General features: G+C 48.2%; 1 protein-coding gene across 3 annotated transcripts in view; it reads right to left on the reverse strand.

Moving 5' to 3' along the window:
- Positions 1-4,884: 4,884 nt before the first annotated feature.
- Positions 4,885-19,388, reverse strand: part of Slc35f3 (solute carrier family 35 member F3) — a 216,139-nt gene continuing 201,635 nt past the window's right edge. For 2 of the 3 annotated variants that reach the window (XM_057754003.1, XM_057754004.1), the window contains 5 exons: positions 17,971-18,190; positions 13,097-13,222; positions 11,020-11,212; positions 10,313-10,402; positions 4,885-6,496 (listed from right to left, as the gene is read on the reverse strand). In XM_057754003.1, the coding sequence (XP_057609986.1) occupies positions 6,261-6,496; positions 10,313-10,402; positions 11,020-11,212; positions 13,097-13,222; positions 17,971-18,190 (865 nt within the window). In that variant the 3' untranslated portion in view covers positions 4,885-6,260. The remainder of the gene's footprint in view (positions 6,497-10,312; positions 10,403-11,019; positions 11,213-13,096; positions 13,223-17,970; positions 18,191-19,388) is intronic. The other variant, XR_009055750.1, reaches the window with a different exon arrangement.

Below are 19,388 nucleotides of genomic sequence, written 5' to 3' on the forward strand. Positions count from 1 at the left end.
ATAGCTGTTTTACGTAACAGCCTCGACTGTCCAAGGTGAATGACTATGAGAACAGGTCTAGATGCCTTCACCTCATCTTTCTGGGGCTGATGAGGTGGTAGTTTTTTAGTCTAGTGTAGCAAGTTTTTCGGTGGCTCCCAGCTCACAAATAATGACATGGAAACTGATCACTAATTATGAAAGCTTGGCCTTTAGTTTAGGCTTGTCTCAGTTCTTACAACTTAAGTTAACCCAATTTAATCTATGCTCTGCTAAGTGGCATTAACCCCTTCCATCTTGTACCTCCTGTTTCTGCTCCATGTCTGGCTGGCGGCTCTGCCTTTCTTCTTCCCAGAGCTCTCTCTACCCAGAAGTCCCGCCTACACCTCCTGCCTAGCTATTGGCCATTCAGCTTTTTATTACACCAATCACAGCAACACATCCTTATACAGTGTATGAATATCCCACAACACCCCCCTTTTTATCTAAATAAAAAGAGAAGGTTTTAAGGTTGGGCGCCAAATGTAGCCAGTTTTCTTGTTGGATTATCTTTGGACTGTCAGCCCTCAAATAATGACTCAGAGACGTATTATTAATTGGGGAAGCTTGGCCTTAGCTTAGACTTTTTCTCCGACTAGTTCCTATAATGTAATTAACCCATATTTTAAAATTCTACATTCTGGTATGTGGCTCAGATTCCTCTTCTTAGTATGGCACGTTCAATCTGCTCCGAGTCTGCTGGTGAAATTGCATGCCTAGATTCCTCCTCCCAGTCTCTCTCTGCCGGGTGTCTTGCCTGTTCTCTCCTGCCTAGCTATAGGACATATAGCTCTTTATCAAACCCATCAGAAGGTGCCTTCGGAGAGACACATCTTTAGAGTATAAACAAACATCCCGCAGTAGTCTAGCTCTGATCCAGTGAACTGATGGGTTAGACTGACTTGATGCACAGCTCTTTCCCGATACCAATCTTAATGTCAAGAAGGGCTTTCTAGAGGTTGCCTAAAAAGATTGACTCTATTTATTGGGGTTTTCCCATAGGGGTAAGTTAGCTAGCATGGCTTGAACCCACAGCATTGCTAGGAATTTGATTTGTGGGTACCAAATCAAGAACAAGTGAGAAATTGGGCCGGGGACATGACTCAGTGGTACAGTGTTCACTGCCTTGTCTGTCTGTTCATTATCTCTCCGCTCTCCTCCTTCATCATGATCATTTGTCTGTTGACTCTGTCAATCATCTAACAAGCAACCATTATCCATCTACCTATCCATCACTTATCCATTAACTCATCTGTCATCAATCACCCTGTCTCCAGCTTCCTGCCTTGTGATTGCTTCTGAGCTCTAAGCTGAAATAAGCCCTTTCCTCGTCAAGCTGCCTTTGGCTGTGTTGTTCCAGCACAGCTGTAGAAAGACTGTCAGTGCCGATGCTCACTCTGATATTAACTCCTCGGGTGAGAGATCCTGGCCCATGATTGTCTGCTAGCTTGGGGCTCACTCACAGACTGTGTCCTAGCAAGATGCTTGTCATATCTGTGTAAGAGAGATGAAGCTGATGCAGCTGTCGTGGCCTGAGAAGAGGTGAGGTTCTAATGTTACATTCTTACAGGTAGGCAGAGATTCCTGCACAACTGGAGCTTGTCAGTCCGTCTAACCAGTGAGCCCCAGGCCAGTGAAAGACCCTGTCTCAAATAAATACACAGAGTGATTGAGGAAGACACCAGACATCAGCCTCTGGGCACCACATGCATGTGCCCACCTTTGTGCTCACATACATGCATGAAGCATGCACATGAACACACTTGTACACTCACAGAAGCCAATACAGAGCTGGTCTGTAATTGATACCCATTCTAGCTTCTAGAGGGCAGGCCGTTCCCCAGCAGGGTGGCCTCTGGACCATCAGCTTCCTTTAGTATTTCCCAGGTATAGTAGTTTTCCAATATAGGCTTTCCCAGTATCCCCAGTGCTTACAACATGTGGTTACCTCCTTTCTGGAAACAAATCTTCCATTCCACCCTCTCTCAGGCCCATGGCATCCTTAAAGGGGAAGCTTTGACCTCTTTATTTCCCAACCTTGAATTTTGTAGCCATTTTTTAAAAAATTGGAATATATATCTACATAACCATTCTTCTATGTGAAGCCATGAGCATTAAGCTGCGTAGCTGTCACCGCCATCCATCCCCAGGAACTTCTCTTCCAACTGAAACCCTGTGCGATTGACCTCTCCTCCCCCAGCCCTCTGCAGACACCCGTCTTTCTGCTTCCTGTTACTGTTTTTTTGTGGGGTGGGAGGTTGTTATATTTTTTGTTATTGTTATATTTTTTGAGACAGGGACTCTGAGGTTCTCTGGCTGGCCAGGAGCTCACCACACAGACCAGGCTGACCTCAAATCTGCAGCAATCCTCCTGCCTCTGCCTCTCGTGTGTCAGGATTACAGGTGTGCCACGCGTCTCTTTTCTGTTTGAATTTGGCCATCCCAGGGACCTCAAAAGTACAGTCATATGGCAGTTGTCTTTTTATGTCAGGTTTGCTTCATCCTACAGAAGGTCCCCCAGTTCACGTATGTTTCAGCAAGTGTCAAAGTGTCCTTATTGATCTCTAAGGATGACTAGTTCCCCACTATATGAGTATACACATTTTATTTATGCACATATTACCTATCCATACATCTGTCCAGCCAGCCACCTATGCCCTTGCATGCTTTGACTACCATGAACAACGGTGCTTTGAATACAGGTGTGCAGATACCTTATGGAGTCTTTGCTTCCAACTCTTTTTTTAAATTGATTTAATTTTCATACAGTATATTTTGATCTTGCTTTTCCCTTCCACAACTGCTCCCAGATCTCCCCAACTCCTCACCCACACAACTTCATGCCCTGTCTCTTTAAAAAATAAAAAAAGAAACTCCAAGGAACACACAAAAGCCTCATGAAAACACAAAACAACATATGCACGCAAAAGACTGACCATTAAGACAGAAAATGTCCAAACAAAGCAAAATGAAGCAAAAAGTTTACAAACCTGCTGTTATCTTTGTTTGTGCTGGCCAAATATTTCTGAGCACGGAGTGGTTAATAGACCCAGTGAGACTCCCTTGGAGAAAACGAATCTTCTCCTGGCCATGGGAATCAGTGGCAGAGAGCTTCCTGTTAGCTCACGTCCCTGTCCCCATCTTAGGGCAGGGACCCATCTGACTTTGACCTGTGCGGGCCCTGTGCACGCTGCCACAGTCCTGTGAGGTCACATCTCCCGTTCCTGCTGTGCCCGGAAGACACTGTTTCCTTGGAGACATCCATCCCCTCAGTCTCTTACCATCTTTTCCTCTCCTCTTACCCATAAATCCTTGAGTCACGAGGGGAGGGGTTTGGTGAAGACTTCCCATTTGGGACTGCATGCTTCCGAGTCTCTCACTCTCTGCACACGGTCCAGGTGTGGGTCTCTGGGTCGGTTCCCATCTACCGTCCCTGGTGCCAGCTGAGCGAGCCGCTGATGGGAGCGCCAGCCTGCTATGGCTACTGAGGGTTCCTGGTGGAGAGCATTTCTGGGGATCAGTGGAGGACACAGGAATGAAGATGGGCTGGGAAGGGAGGCTGAGAAGACCAGCAGGAAGGTGCTCCCAATCTTTTTATTTTATTTTATTTTATTTTTGGATTTTCGAGACAGGGTTTCTCCTTAGCTTTTTGGTTCCTGTCCTGGAACTAGCTCTTGTAGACCAGGCTGGCCTCGAACTCACAGAGATCCGCCTGCCTCTGCCTCCCGAGTGCTGGAAATCTTTTTATTTTTAAGTTAAAAAACCATTTCGCTCATGAGTGTCTTGTCTGCAAGTATGTATGCGCACACATGTGTGCCTGGTGCCCGTGGAAGCCAGAAGCAGGTGTCAGATCCCCTGAAACTGGAGCTACAGATAGTTGTAAGGTGCCCGTGGGTGCTGGGAGTCAAACTTGGGTCCACTGGAAGAGGAGCCGGTGCTCTTGACAGCTGAGCCATCTCGCCAGCCCCATATTTTAATCTTAATGAGCTGATGGGAGAAGATACATTTACCATAAGGCAGGTATTTCCAACTTTCTAATGTGTCTTTCAAAGGAAACAGTCACCGGGCTGAGTTAAATGAGGCATTCGGTGGTGGAGGTGACAGGCCAGGACGATGTCACCTGTGTCGCCTTTGGGAGATGTTCTAGGTGTGGGTGAAGTGACTCTGCTGCCATCTTTAGGAACCCTGTCCTGTGCAGCTCTGCACAAGACACTTGGGTCTCACAGCTCCTGGCCACAGCTGCCTAGACACAGCTTCATTATCTTTCTGCCTCCGTTGCCTACAGTGCTGGGGTTAAAGGTAGATAGGTGTGTGTGTGTGTGTGTGTGCCTGTGTATGTGTGCGTCTGTTTATGTGTTTATGTGCATATGTTTGTGTTTATGTATGTGTGTGCATATGTGTATGTGTGCATGTATGTGTATGTGTGTGTCTGTTTATGTGTGCATATGTTTGTCTTTATGTATTGTGTGCATGTGTATGTGTATATGTGTGTGCGTATGTGTATGTGTGTATATGTGCATGTATGTGTGTGTGCATATATGTGTTATATGTGTGTGTAATGTGTGTGCATATGTGTATGTGTGTGTTTATGCATGTGGCTGTGCTGAGCTGTTTACATGAGTGTTGAAGATATGAACTCCTGTTCTCGTGCTGGTACAGCAAGTACAGTCTCCCACTACACCGTCTCTTCAGCCCCAGAGATTTACAGTCTCTATGAGGCCTCTGATTGTTTGCAGTTGTTGGTTATCACAGCAACAGTAACTTTGTCTCACGGCCACTAGCTGGGCTCACCTTCCAGGAATTGGAGACACTGCAGGCTGCATCAGGACCCTTAGAGAGAGGCAACAAGGCGGCACCAAAAGCATATGCAATGCTTCTTTGTTTCAAATATTTTATTAATCTGTTTGGCCAAACAAGTAATGGAAACTGAGAATAATAATTGGCTAAAAAGTTCAGGTCATGAGTGCCCCTTTCCCCCAGGAAACAAAAGACTCCATGGTTCCAGAATGCACCATTGGGATATTGACACCATTTCAAAATCAGGTTCCCATTTATATGTAACAATGTAAACTTCAAAAATAGTAAACTCTAATCCCAGTCCCTCTGTACAGATCTATCACAGATAGAAGTTTCTGGCAGACCTAAATTGTGTAAGTAAACAGCCCGGTGCTGAAAAGTTTCTTAAAAAGGTTTGCAGACTCGGTAGATGTTTCGGTCTCAGTCTGGAAATGAAAGCCACCAGCAGGCCCTCCCACACAGTGCACCTGCGCAGGCCCTCCCACACAGTGCACCTGCGCAGGCCCTCCCACACAGTGCACCTGCGCAGGCCCTCCCACACAGTGCACCTGCGCAGTCCCTCCCACACAGTGCACCTGCTGTGCGTGCTACACCCACCAGCCACCTTCCAGCGCACTGGCCGCTGGCGTTGTCACTTTTGTACACACATATACACATATAGTTTGTTTGTTTTTTAAGATTCTACATCTAAATTATAAGACGGCGCCAGTGACATATGATGTCACCTCGCTTCACATAGGTAAGACGGAGATGCTGTAGAAGGCACTAAGTTCTCCTCGTGATCTTGTAAAGACGCAAGAGGGCAGGCCAGCTAGGTTAGGTTTCTGCTTTCTATCATGTGACCTGGCACAGGTCTGTCCTCCAATTATCTTCACGCCCTTTCTCCTTTTCTGTTTCACCCTCTTCCCTTCCCACTCGTATCTGTCCGCCACCCAGTTATCCATCCATCCATCCATCCATCCATCCATCCATCCATCCATCCATCCATCCAGATTAACTGACAATTATCTTTTGGTTCATTGGAAATTCCTTAAAATTAAGTATACAGTTCTGGTATAAAACAAAATATGACCTACTATTAGCTGAAAAATAATCACAGTGTACAATGTCATTTTCAGTTGCTGAGAGGCAGAGCATTGCCCTGGTGTGTCCAGCTTGCCTGTCCTCCGAAGCAATCAATACAAGGCTCATTTTACCCCACTTTACATTCATTGAAGAAGCACTGAGAGGTTCTTTTCTCTTCCGTTTTGAATCGGTACCCTTAAGTGGAAGGTCTGATGTGGAAAAGTGCAAGCAAATTGGACATGCCAATAAATACCATAGAACTTACTGCAGATTACCAAAACTGTACATGTATGTACACCTCACCCACCTGAGGTTCCTCCCTTAGGAATAGACCTCAAAACATTACCATGGGGACATCCCAGAGTCCCAGAGGAGTGGTCTCAGCGAGCGAAGGACGGGCGGGCTCTCCTACTCCTGCTCTGGGGGCCTGTGCCCAAGTCCCCGCTGCTCTCCGCAGCCTCTTCCTTCTTCCTCACTTTGAGGCGGGTGAGCAGCTTGATCAACCAGACATCCCACTCCTCCGGCAGGAGCAGGAGGAGGAAGCCCAGGCCGATGATGATGATGGCGATGACCCGGACTCCGTTGAAGACTATCTGGCTGGTATAGTGATCCACCACTAAGGGAGACGAGAGAGCGGTTTGCTCAGCGGCAGGGCTGTGGACATGCTGATATAGCTGAGCACCCACGAGGGCAGGAGGTTTGAAGTCCTTTGGACCCCAGAATTTTGCCCAGCAGGATTTTGTTAATGCCGGCCGGGGCTGCCTTGAGGTTATCATAGTGGACTTCTTAAAACCCGCCTCCTCTGAGGCCTTGGGTTTGTGTGTGTGTGCGGCCATCTGAATCTGACCCAGCACCTGAGTGTAAATGGTGAGTTACATGCAAGGGAAAAAATAAATCAAGGGTAACTGGGAGTGTAAGTGTAGTTGAGCACGCCAAGGTTTAATTCTGGCCAATTTGGGGTTTCAGGATGAAGAAAATATTTTTTTAATTTACATTTTTGGTACTTTTTCACATTATGATGTCACACATGACATTTATTTTATAATTTAATCTTACTAGGTATGTATACATGTGTATATATGTTTTGATAAGCAAACCTGACCCTGTTCTTTTAGGATACTATTTGTGAATTTTTAAAGCTTTAATTGGTAGTTATTAATTAATTTTGCATTTATGCAGATGATCATCGAGTGCCGGGGTGATGATGCCGTGTAGTCAAAGAACAAACTTTTGGGACTTATGTCTCCCCTTCCACCCTGCAGGTCCCAGGAATCTAACACAGGTCACCGGGCACAGTGGCAAGTATCTTCACCCAGCTACCTCAAACCCTGCCCCTTGCTTCTTGAAATAGAGCCTCATGTAGCCCAGGCTATCCCTGAACTCACTCTGTAACCGAGGATGACTCTGAGCTCCTGATCCTCAAGCCTTCGCCTCTCAAGTGCTGGATGCACAGGTGTGTGCCAGCACACCTCGCTGTCATGAAGAATTCTTGTTATTCCTTGCCCATTGGTTACTATGCGGCTCTAAGTCTCAGGGGAAGTCCCTTTCTCTCATCTTCCCTAAAGACCCCTGGCTTGTCCCGATGAACAGTCAGGTGACAGGACTGAATGGGAAGTAGGTTTAGGTCAGTCTGTAAAAATCCAGTCACTCTCCTAACCACCCTGATGGTGTTTGGAGCTCCCAGTTATTGAAGTCTCTTCTTTCATGTTTGGGGACGCATCTTTTCTTTCCTTGGCTAACCCGGGCTGAGCCCATTTGAAGCTTGCCTGCCTCAGAAGAGACAGTCTGGCCTTAAAAAATAAAGATAACCTCTCCCCTCTACTCAAAGCTGCAAACATTGGGGTTTACAGCTCTTAGTGCTGACTGGCTGGGTAATTGCCCACCACTCACCCTGGTGGGGGCTGCTTTTCCTCTGTCATGGCTCGCTCTGTTAATTCCCGAACTCCCCGCCTCCTTCTACATCTCTCCCCTCCTTTACTCCCCAGAGAAGGAATGGGAGGGTAACAGTCCACCCTAAAACCAGTTCTTCCCAGAGCCATCCTGTAGACTTTCAGAAACTCTTCAGTTTTTAACACTGACAAGTGTTCTGTTAATCCATCAGATGGAGATGGTATTCCCAGGGTCCTCTGAGCAGATGCCAGGGCGAGCCCTCAGATGCCACGGCAAGCTCTGCAGGCTGGCCGCTGCTCCACTCAGCCCATTTTTAGAGTGCTGGTCCTTGCCTCCCTAGTCCTTACAGGAACTGGATTCCTGCAGTTGACACGGGAATTACTCTCTTCTTTGGCTGCAGGGTGTGGCCCAAAGTAACTCTTGGTGTCGAACTAACATGGGATATTCCTCTTACCATATCCTCATGTGACACCAAATTAAAACACAAGGGTTTTAGGGGAAGCAGTGTAAGACATGCCTTCCACGAGCCTGTCACAGTTAGACTGCTTTTGGCAGCTGTCCAGGAGGTCAGGGGCCTTCTGCACCTTGACGATCTCTCTCTCTCTCTCTGCATATGTGCGTACAAGCATGTGTGTACACACGATCTCTCTCTGCATATGTGTGTACATGCATGTGTGTACACATGATCTCTCTCTGCATATGTGTGTACATGCATGTGTGTACACATATTCTCACTCTGCAAATGTGCACACATGCATGTGTATACACATGATCTCTCTCTGCATATGTGCATACATGCATGTGTGCACAATGATCTCTCTGCATAGTGTACATGCATGTGTGCACACATGATCTCTCTGCATATGTGTACATGCATGTATGTACACATGTTCTCGCTCTGCCTGTGTGTATACATGCATGTGTGTACACGTGAGTGCTGTGCTGTGGTGGAGATGAGGGGCCACCTCAGCTGTTGTTCCTTGGGCACAATCTCCCTTTTGGGCAACAGGGTCTCTCTTGCTTAGAACCCATGAAGCAGGCCAGCCTGGCTGATCTGTGAGCCCAGGGAGCCTCCTGTATGCTTGCTGGGAGCTCTGATTACAAGGGTGTGCTGGCATACTGCCCACCCCCCACCCCAGCTCTGAGGAACTGTCTTATGGGTTCTTTCCTTTATTTATTTATTTTTTTAAGATTTATTTATTATGTATACAGTGTTCCGCCTGCATATATCCCTGAAGGTCAGAAGAGGGCACCAAATCTCATTACAGATGGTTATGAGCTACCATGTGGTTGCTGGGACTTGAACTCAGGACCTCTAGGAGAGCAACCAGTGTTCTTAACCTCTGAGCCATCTCTCCAACCCTCTTTCCTTTAATTCTCAACAGGAAGCAAAAAGGGCTTGCACAGCCTTCAATTGTGAGGGGATACACAGCACAGAGGGCTGCTGAGTGTTGGGATGCCAGGCTCAGCCCATTCTTCTGAGGCCTCGTTGCACTGTGATCATGAAGCACCTGAAGAATCTGGCCAAAGTGAGATGCATACAGAACTGTGGGACAGGGTAGCGGAGAGGGGAGTCAGGGAGCGGGACTTCAGGAGAGTCTGGAACCAAGAGTGGCTTGCTTGTGCAAACTCCACTGTGGACAGGCTATGGGGCTGGGTCTCTAATGGCCTGGAGGCAACTTTGTAGGGAACCAGGGCATGAGAGAGAGGAAATCCACAGCTTAAACCAATAGCAGGCATGAGGGCGAGCAGGTGAGGGACAGGTGAAGGCAGGCTTTGGGAAGAACTGCCAACTCATGTCAGCTAGGAAGTTCCAGGGCAGGACAAAGTGGGTGCCTATACCCAAACAAAAGGCTTTTGCCCTCTCCCAGGAGGCAGAAGGAAGTAACATTCCTGCCCCACTGGAGTGCCAACCTGTTTCCACATGACTACCCAATTGTGGCAACTTTGCCCCAACAGAGCTACTTGCAAAAATTCAGTTGTTTTCTGCTCCATGATTTTCTAGCTTCATCCTTCATCAGAACAGAGGCAGCCTTGGACTTCTCTGTGCTCAACTGCACATAGAAATCTCCCTGCCAAGTTGGGCCTGATGGCGTATGCCTGGAATCCAGAGGCTGAGCAGGAGGACTGCGAATCAAAGACTGCCTGGGTGATGTCGTGAGTTCAAGGCTAGCCTGAGCAGCTTAGTGAGAAGAACCTACCTCAAAATAGAATGTTCTAAAAGGACTAGGGAAACATAGGTCAGTGGTAGGGAGCTTGCCTAGGGTGCACAGGGCCCTTGGTTCCATCCCAAGTACTGTAAAATAGGTAAAGGAAACAGCAGACCATACGAATCTGTCATGGGAAAATGCTGCCCATACGTCGGACTAAATGCATTTTCTTTCTTTGCAGAGGTTAAGCTTGCCTTGTGAGCAGTCACAGTAAGACTCGCTATGAGCGGCTATGGGAACGTGTGCTCTCGAGTGTGTAAGCCTGAAAGATGGTGTGTTTATAGTGAGCAGAGACAGTGAGCAGAGACAGAAATCCATGAAACCGTGCTTACCTGCATTCACAGGGACACTGAGGACAATTCCGAGAGACATCAGTGTGGGATACGTGACAGCGATTCCAAAATTTAATACAATATTGAATGCTGAAATGAAGAATTTAGAAGACCGTAATTACTCATAACTGCCCTGTCCTTGACCTTTGTGCTGGCTGATTTGACACCTTCTGGCTGCCGTGGACACCTGTGTCTACTCACTCAGTCACACAAATGCACATGTAAATAAAAACAAGGGGGGAGGGGAGAGATGGCTCAGGGGAAAAGAGAGCTTCTTCCTCTCGCAGAGGACCTGGGCTTGGTTTCCAGCACCCACTCACAGCCATCTGTAACTTCAGTCTCAGGAGATCAGATAGCTTCTTCTGACCTCCACAGGCACCAAACATACATACGGCGCACAAACATGCAAGCAAAACTCATAAAGATAAATAAACTCATGCACCCACACATATACAATGAAATAAATAAATATTTTTAAGGCCCCACCTTCTAAACCTTCTAAGACCACCCAAAATATCTTTTTTTTTTAAAAAAAAAAACCTCTAAATATTGTTCTTAAAAAAAAAAAGCAAGGACTTTGAAAAAGAGTGAGAACTTTAGGACAGCATGGGACCATGGATTTTTTTTCTTTCCTAACTGGGGTTTCCAAAGAGTTCTGTGTCTGTTGCTATTTGCTGGGGCTTCTGCCCAGGGCGGGTGCCACTTACTCAATAAGAGAATGGAAAACCCACAGAGGTTTCCCCACGGAATGTCGTCGAAGGAGTTCCAGTACTCCACTCTGGTGAAGTAGAGGATGACGGGGATGCAGGTGATGAAGAGGACGTTGAACACACCCAAGATGGACAGGAATAAGGCCGCTTCTCCGAACTTGGCGCTGCCCAGAAGCAGCTTGAACAGAACCTGCCAGAGAGAGGAGGCGGTGAGGAGAGCCTATGTGGGGGCAGAGCAGCGGTGCAGGCACGTAGGAGACTAAGCTGGGGCTGACCTCCTGTGGGCGCTATAGTTCCCTCGCCTGCCAGTGAAGGCTGATGAAGCTTTATGGGGTGCTGCGGACCACATGTTGGGGACCAGCAGCTCGGGCTGGATCACATCTTGCCTCATATTTCTTATCTCCGGGAGTCGGAACTCTGCATCCCGGGTGAGGCTGCTATGTGCTGTGTTCATCATGGTGCATCCCTTAGAATAATCTGGTGTGATTGTTCATCCACTCTGGAGCCTCCAAATGGGTTGGACCTAGGACAGTGTGTGTGTGTGTGTGTGTGTGTGTGTGTGTGTAGATGTGTGGGGGGGTGAGAGATTGACCACAGGTGTCTTCCTGGATTGATTCCCACCTTATATTTCGGAACAGGGTTTCTGCTTGAACCCAGAGCTTGTCTATTTGGTTAGTCTGCCTAACCAGCTTCCTTGGAGGTTCTGCCATCTCTGCCTGCCCTGTGCTGAGGTTACAGACAGGCTGCCATGCTCAGTTAGCATTTATAGAGCACTGGGATTTCAAACTCTGTGTGCAGCACATGAAACAGCCATTGCCCCAAGAGAGAGGGCTTTACCTACAAAGGTGTTTTCTCTGAACCAAAGTTGAGGGACTTTGCCAGTCCCTGCTCCACCTTACCTCCCTTTGTAGAGATGCCATAGGCCTTAGTGAACTGCACTAAACTTTTTCCCCCTGGAATGTTCCCATTTGCACACTGTGTTTGGTGTTCAAAGGGCTGGGAGAAGAGGGACCGATGTGACTGCGTGTTCAGAGGCTTGACTCAGACATGCCGGTGGGCCCCACCCAGCCCAATGCTTGGGTGAAAAGGGAGTCTATCAAATCAGTATCAGCATGGCTGTCCCTCCTCTGTCCTGTGGTCCCTTTGCATGCCGTGTCCCCACATATGTCCTGGCAGCAGGGGAAGGAGTGAGGAGCCTCTGGATGCCCAGCGGGTACCTCCAGACAGGTATTGTGGTTCGGATGTGACATGTACCCCCACAGGCTCATACATTTGAACATGTGGTCCCCAGCTGGTGCTGCTGTTCAGGAAGCTTCAGGAGCTGGAGCCTCGCTGGAGGGAGTGATCACTGGTGTGTGTGTTGCGGGGAAGCACGGGAGTGGGGGACTTGACGGTTAACAGCCCTGAAAATGCCTGCGTTTTCTATTCTCCATCTGCGGAGGAGAGGGAGGACCTAGGTGAAAGGGAAGTGTGTGGGGGGGGAGACAGGAGCAGGGGCAGTGATAGCATGGACTCCTACAGAACTGGTATAAGAGCCTCACACCCCGCCACGGAATAGTCCTCTCTTGTCTCTAGACTGGCAGTCAGGAAGTACCTTTCAACGGCTTCCCACATTTTTGTCAGGACTTTTCTGAGGCAAAGGTCTGGTAGCATAGCCCAGGCTCTCCACAAAGTTTTTGGCAATGCTCCTGCCTCAGTGAGCGATAGCATGACAGACATGGGTCCAGCCCTTGCCAAAGGATACTCCTGTGCATTCATTTCACAAGCACCGTGGAACAACTCATGGACTCATATTGGCTGGCGCCCTGAAACCACATGGCCAAGGATTTACATGACAAAGCCAAACACATAATCTAGTCCTCATGTCCCATCAGGCAGAAACACAGAGGCAGGCTCAGGGGTCCAGTCTTTCTCCTCTACCTACCTGGACCCTACCCTGGCGCCGTCTGCCTCTGGACGCACACACTGAAAACACTTGCTCTTCTCAGAAGCCCAGACGCCCCCCAGATGTCCAAAGTGGCAGGCTGAGCTGTCGCCCTGGGGCCCGCTGAGGGAGTGGGTTCCCCACACCTACCTTGTAGAGGGCCGACATGGAAGCGGAGCCCACCACCAGGGCTATGCCGATGACGGAGTGGCTGTGGAAGCCGTCTGCGTAGGTCATCATGACGATGCCTGCGATGGCAAGGATGGCCGCCACGATCTGCAGGGAAGGAGGGAGGGAGACAGCGTCAGGCCGTGGAGGGAGTTACAAGTGCCCGAGAATGTGAATGTTCTACTTGTGGGGTTCTTTCAGGTGGACAGAGGTGGCTCATGGGTGTCGTGTAGAGGGCACCTATCCAAGCTTAGCCTAACCAAAACCCCGAGAAGAACCTAAACAGAGGCTTCTTTGGGTCTGTTTGATAGCAAAGCTGGTTTCACACATTTAAATGGCTAACTATGATTCCCAGAGTGTGTGGTTAATCATGATTGTCAGCTTGATGGGTTTAGACTTATCATGGAAACACCAGACCGGTCTGTGCAGGAGTTTCTAGATGGGTTAGTGAAGGTGGGATGACCCACCCTGAATGTGAGTGGTCCCATCCCATGGGGCTGGGGTCCTGGACTAAATCCAAAGGAGAAGTGAGCTGAGCACCAGCGTTGTTCACGCCTGTTTCCTGACACCATTCTGCCTCCGTGCCTTCCTCGCCACCGCCATGTTGAACTGCACTCTACCACCATGAGCCGACGCAAACCCTTCCTCCCTTAAGCTACCTTTGTTGAATATTTTGTCCCAGCAACAAGAGAAGCAACTAAGACACACAGTAAGCTCAGACTCTGGAGGGGGAAGGAGGGAGGGAGAGGGAAAGAGATAGATGATAGACAGACAGATAGTTGATAGATGATAGACAGACAGACAGAGGAGCCAGATTTCTGATGATTCCAAAAGCATGTATGGCTGACACCTGAGGTAACAGAGGAATGGGTTATTTCTCTCTTTTTTTTTTTAGCAGAAAATCTTTTCTTTTTAAATTGATTTTACTGAGCTATACAATTTTCTCTGCTCCCCTCCCTTTCTCTCCCCTCCCCTTTGACCCTCTCCCATGGTTCCCATGATCCCAATTTTCTCAGGAGATTTTGTCTTTTCCTACTTCCCATGTACATTAGATCCATGTATGTCTCTCTTAGGGTCCTCACTGTTGTCTGGGTTCTCTGGGATTAAGACTTGTAGGCTGGTTTTCTTTGCTTTATGCTTAAAAACCACTTATGAGTGAGTACATATGATATTTGTCTTTCTGGGTCTGGGTCACCTCACTCAATATGATGTTTTCTAGCTCCATCCATTTGCCTGCAAATTTCAAGATGTCATTATTTTTTTCTGCTGTGTAATACTCTATTGTGTGAATGTACCACAATATCCTTATCCATTCTTGGTCGAGGGGCATTTAGGTTGTTTCCAGGTTCTGGCTATGACAAACAATGCTGCTATGAACATAGTTGAGCACATATCCTTGTGGCACAATTGAGCATCCTTTGCATATATACCCAAAAGTGGTATTGTTGGATCTTGAAGGTTGTTTCCTAATTTTCTGAGAAATCACCACACTGACATCCAAAGGGGCTGTACCAGCTGCACTCTCACCAGCAATGCAGGAGTATTCTCTTTACCCCACAACCTCTTCAGCATAAGTTGTCATCAGTGTTTTTGATCCTGGCCATTCTTACAGATGTAACATGGAATCTCAGAGTTGTTTTAATTTGCATTTCTCTGATGGCTAAGGATGTTGAGAATTTCCTTAAGTGTCTTTCAGCCATTTTAGATTCCCCTGTTGAGAGTTCTCTTATTTGTTCTTTTGATGACCAATTTCTTGAGTTCTTTGTATATTTTGGAGATCAGACCTTGGTCTGATGTGAGGTTGGTGAAGATCTTTTCCCAGAATGGATTATTTTTCTTGAAGACTTGCTAGGCGAATTCTAGCTCGCCCACTCCACCGTTGGTTGAAAATCTACAGGGAAGAGCTTTCACCTCAACTGAGATGTGCAAAGGAATCAGGGTGAGGCTCGAGGGGTCAGGCAGAGCAGGTGACGATCACCTGGCTCCCCCAGTTACAGAGACAAACAACTGGAGACTTGTGGGGTCACACAGGCAGGGGGCACCTGAGACCAACTTCCTGGGAGCTAGCAGTGCTCATGAGCGAAGTCTGTGCCTCTGACAGTGGGGACCTGCTCTCTGGGTTTCAGCAGCCCCTTTGGAACACGAGGCCCCGGCCAGTGCCAGAAGTGTGTGGACAGCTTCCCACCCCCCTTTCAAAATCCTTCACTCAGAACATCAGAGCCCAGGCCTTTCCCAAGTCTGGAAGCTCAGGGACTCTGGGTGTGGTGTGGAAGCCCCACTTGCTCTATATTCCATGCCCTGAGACACAGGCATCTGCTGTGTGTTTGTGTGTTGGTGTGTTTCACTGTGAAAGTGTTCCCAGCCTATTTTCTGTGCCACTGCGAACTCTCCTCAGGCCCTGTCACATTTGTCCTGTGGACTCATACGTTCTGGGTACAGCTTCTTCATCCAGGTCACCCAGTGGTGACTGCTTTCCTGCCGCTTTCAAGACTGGGTAAGTTCAGGTTCCGACCTTGGTATTCTGCTCAAGGACCCATAGCCGCATCATCCGCTCTCAGATTGAGCATTTGGCCACCGTGCAAGGACCCCTGGCCTAGGATACGCATGGAAAATGCTTTAAGTAGAGATGAGGGCAGTTCAAGCCCCCTTCAAACAAACACCTTAGCAGCACCCTGCCCTCTGACACCAGGGATGACCAGGGTATTGAATGTATTATAAGACACATTTCCTTAGTTTTGGGCCTGTCCACCTGACCTATAACTGTGGGTGCCCCTTTCTATCATCAACAAACTGTAACTGGGCGATTGAAGCAATTGTTCTAATCACACAAGTCATTTGCTGCTCCCCTGTCCCCCCAACCCACCCCCATTACTGCCCCTGCACACAAGGAGGTTGTATCCTTCATGCCTGTAAGGCTGACATTGTTCCCTCAGACCCCAGCTAGAAACTACATCAGCTCTTACGTCTTTGGAAATTCCCTAGTGGGAGTAGCTGCCCGTCCCAGACATCTACCTGAATGCAGAGAGATTTACAGTCAGACATGACCTTGGGCCTGCCTCCAGCTGTCTATTGTTTGGCCTCACGGATTCTGTCTGAGCTTTGTACTGGCCCTGAAGCCTGTGATGGGAGGCTCCTCAGTGAGCAGCCACCTACTCCTAAAGGAGACCGTGCCTGCACAGTGTCTGCGTGTTAGAGCATCTTGTCACCCATGTTGGCCCGGTGACCTCTCCTACAGCACCCACTGAGTACCGAAAGCCTTTGCACAAACCTGTAGTGTGCAGGGGCCAGCAGAGAACACTTGAATCAGAGGTTAACATTTCCAGACTGCATTCCAGCAGAGGGTGTTGTAAAGTTTCCTCTTCACGGACAGTAGCCAAGCACAGATCTCACCAGCCCGTGTTCTGTGAGTCGACTGAGCAGCTCAAGTGTATTCATACCCACATCTTTCAACCTCAGACCATTCTGTTTTCTCTGCCACATGTTCCATTGACCTTGAAATGCCCCTTTCCAGTAACAAAAATTTGCTTGGGATGTCTGCGTCATGCCCCAAAGTTCTATGAAGTCTCTTGGTTCTTTGATTCCCTAAATGAAGCCTGGAAAGGCATGGCCATGGATTAATGTCCTCAGGACATCCAAATCTTTAGCTTTGAGTCTGTATGAAGCACTTGCAGTCTTCCAAGAGATGTATTAGATCATTTATTTGCTGAAGGCTTTTCTGGGTGGCAGCCCGGGGCGTGAGTTTTTATTCCAAAATTAACCCTGCATCTCAAAACAAGCTTTTCCCCTGCTGTAAGCTAAAAATACCATCCAGCAGTTGACTCATGTCCCCACTGCTGTTTGTGTAACTCAGGTGGGCGTAAGCCCACCCTTAAGGTGATGTCATTGTTCCCAGGACAATGAAGCAAGGACAGAAGCAGGGGCCTGGAGTCTGCCTTTTGATGATTGCCAACACCGTTAGCTGGAGTGCAGCTATGGGTAAGGAGCACTGGACCCTGAGCATTCAGGAGGAAGAAGGAAAGATGAGCTGCTCCTCCAGTGGCCAGTGTTCTGTCCTGCTCTGTGGCCAGGAGACGAACAGCAGAGGCAGCCCCCGGCCACCAGAGGGAGCAGGCAGAAAGCCACTGAGATTCAGTCCTTGATAAAAGGCACCTGTGTCCTCTCCCTAGGTGATGTTACTCGTGTCCCTGCTGGTATTTGACAGTGCACTTACCGTGCTCCATGCAACTGTCATGAAATTTGACTAGTTTTAAATTTACTATGACTCTCCTGGACAATGCCAGGCCATTCAAGCGATATCATTGCATTTGCCCTTGATCCTAAGTTTGAAGTGGAATGCGCCCTCCAACCCCACCCCCTGCACCATCTCTTAGTTTGAACTTAGTGCTGATATTTCCGGCTACATAGTCCAGGCAAGGCACTAGACCCATATCACACACATAAACCCAAGGAGCCACAGGACTTCAGATGCATCCTAACCTGAGAGTCAGAATAATGTCAATAGCTCCTAGCTGCAGGATACCCCCATGCCATGTGCTGCAGATCAGAAGGTTGCCACAGGACAGGCAGAGAGTGGTGGAAAGACGTCACCCACTCCCTGGCTGACTCCCCGCTTGGCACACACTTTACGGAATGCCGTGGAAATGCTTGGGGTGAAAGGTGTTTTCATGAATGCTTATCTAGCATGGTTGGTCAGCAAGAAGGTCTACAAATCACGAGAACTGAGCGTGGCTGAGAACTGGAAGGGCAGCAATCACAGCTGATGCTTGCCATCTAAGACATGCAGCCAAGCGAGCCAAAGGGCAGGTTTTGGTTGGCATGACTGAGAGAGGGAGGAAGACAGACGATAGGGAACTTACCCGCACTCCCATGAATCTGTCCCTGAGAACGATCCACGACAGCAAGAAAACAAAGGCTTTGTTGCAGCAGAACAGCACGGAGACATCGGTAGCGTTTATTTTCTTTATTGCGTGTAAGTACAGGTAGTTCGTGAGCGTCCAAAGGACACCAAATGGTGCTGCCTTGGTAAAGAACACTTTCAAAGTCAAGCCATTGTCTCCAAAAAACCGACAGCATTCCCTAAGACAAGGAAAGAAAGAGAGGAGAGAGAGGCAGCATTACACAGGGTTTGTTCAGATCATGACTTGTTATCTACTCAGCTAACAAGTGGAAGAGAACATAGACGGTTTGGGGATATGGGTCATTCAGTGGAGTATCTGTCCAGCATGCAAGAAGTCCTGGGGTCCAACCTGCACCAGCCTGGAATTTCAGCATTTGGGAGGAGGAGGCAGGAGAGTCAAAAATTCAAGGTCTTCCTCGACTACTCAGTGAGTTTGAAGCCAACTTGGGCTACATGAGACCTTGCCTCAAAAGAAAAACAAGAACAAAAAAGAAAACAAAAGAATAGACGAGGTCATTTACTTGCTATTTTTATTACTTATATGCGTGTCTGTGTGTCTCTCTGTGTGTATCTAACTGGGTGTGCAGGGGCCTGTGGAGGCCAGATGATGTTAGATTCCCTGGAGCTGGAGTTAGAGGTGATTGTGAGCTGCCCCACATTGTGCCCTGTGGTTCGTCCAGTGGCTGATGTCACAGACTGTCCCTTCCATGGCTTTCAGGTGTGCTGGGGGTTATCTGACTGGAGACTCAGGTCCACAGTGGCTGACTGAAGGGCTCTGCGGCTTTCGAGCAGAAGAAGAAAGTCACTGCCGGGGCATCTGACTTGCGAACCAAGGGCTGCAGGCTCAACCCAGAGCTGTGAGCCTAAACACTGGGATACCTTTTACGGCTTGATTGTGTGGTTTTCAAGTGTGAACATTGTAGATGAGAATGCCATGCCATGATGTCTAAAGGAGGAAACACTCTTGTGTGGGTTAGACTGCTTTTATTTATTTATTTATTTTTGATAAAGAAGATGGTGGATAAGAACGGATAGTTTGTTGTCAGACAGGGATATGCACTTACAAAAGGATTTATTTGACTATGTGTATGTGTGTGCCTCTGTGTGGATTTTGTGCACATGACGCCCATGGAGGCCAGAAAGGAGGGTCAGATCCCCAGAAACTGCAGTTATATGCAGTTGTAACTGGTCTTCTATGGATGCTGGGAACTGAACTTGGGTCCTTGGCAGATGCAGTGAATGCTCCTGATACTGAGCCATCTCACTAGCTCCCGGATGGACGGGCGGTTTCTGTGGCTGTGATACAAGCAGTTTAGAACTGCCTGCAGATCCCCTCCCTGCTCTACTCCACATGTGAGCTCTCACTTCTGCCCATTG

The sequence above is a fragment of the Chionomys nivalis genome, chromosome 21 (genome assembly GCF_950005125.1).
Source record: "Chionomys nivalis chromosome 21, mChiNiv1.1, whole genome shotgun sequence".
Lineage (NCBI taxonomy): Eukaryota > Metazoa > Chordata > Mammalia > Rodentia > Cricetidae > Chionomys > Chionomys nivalis.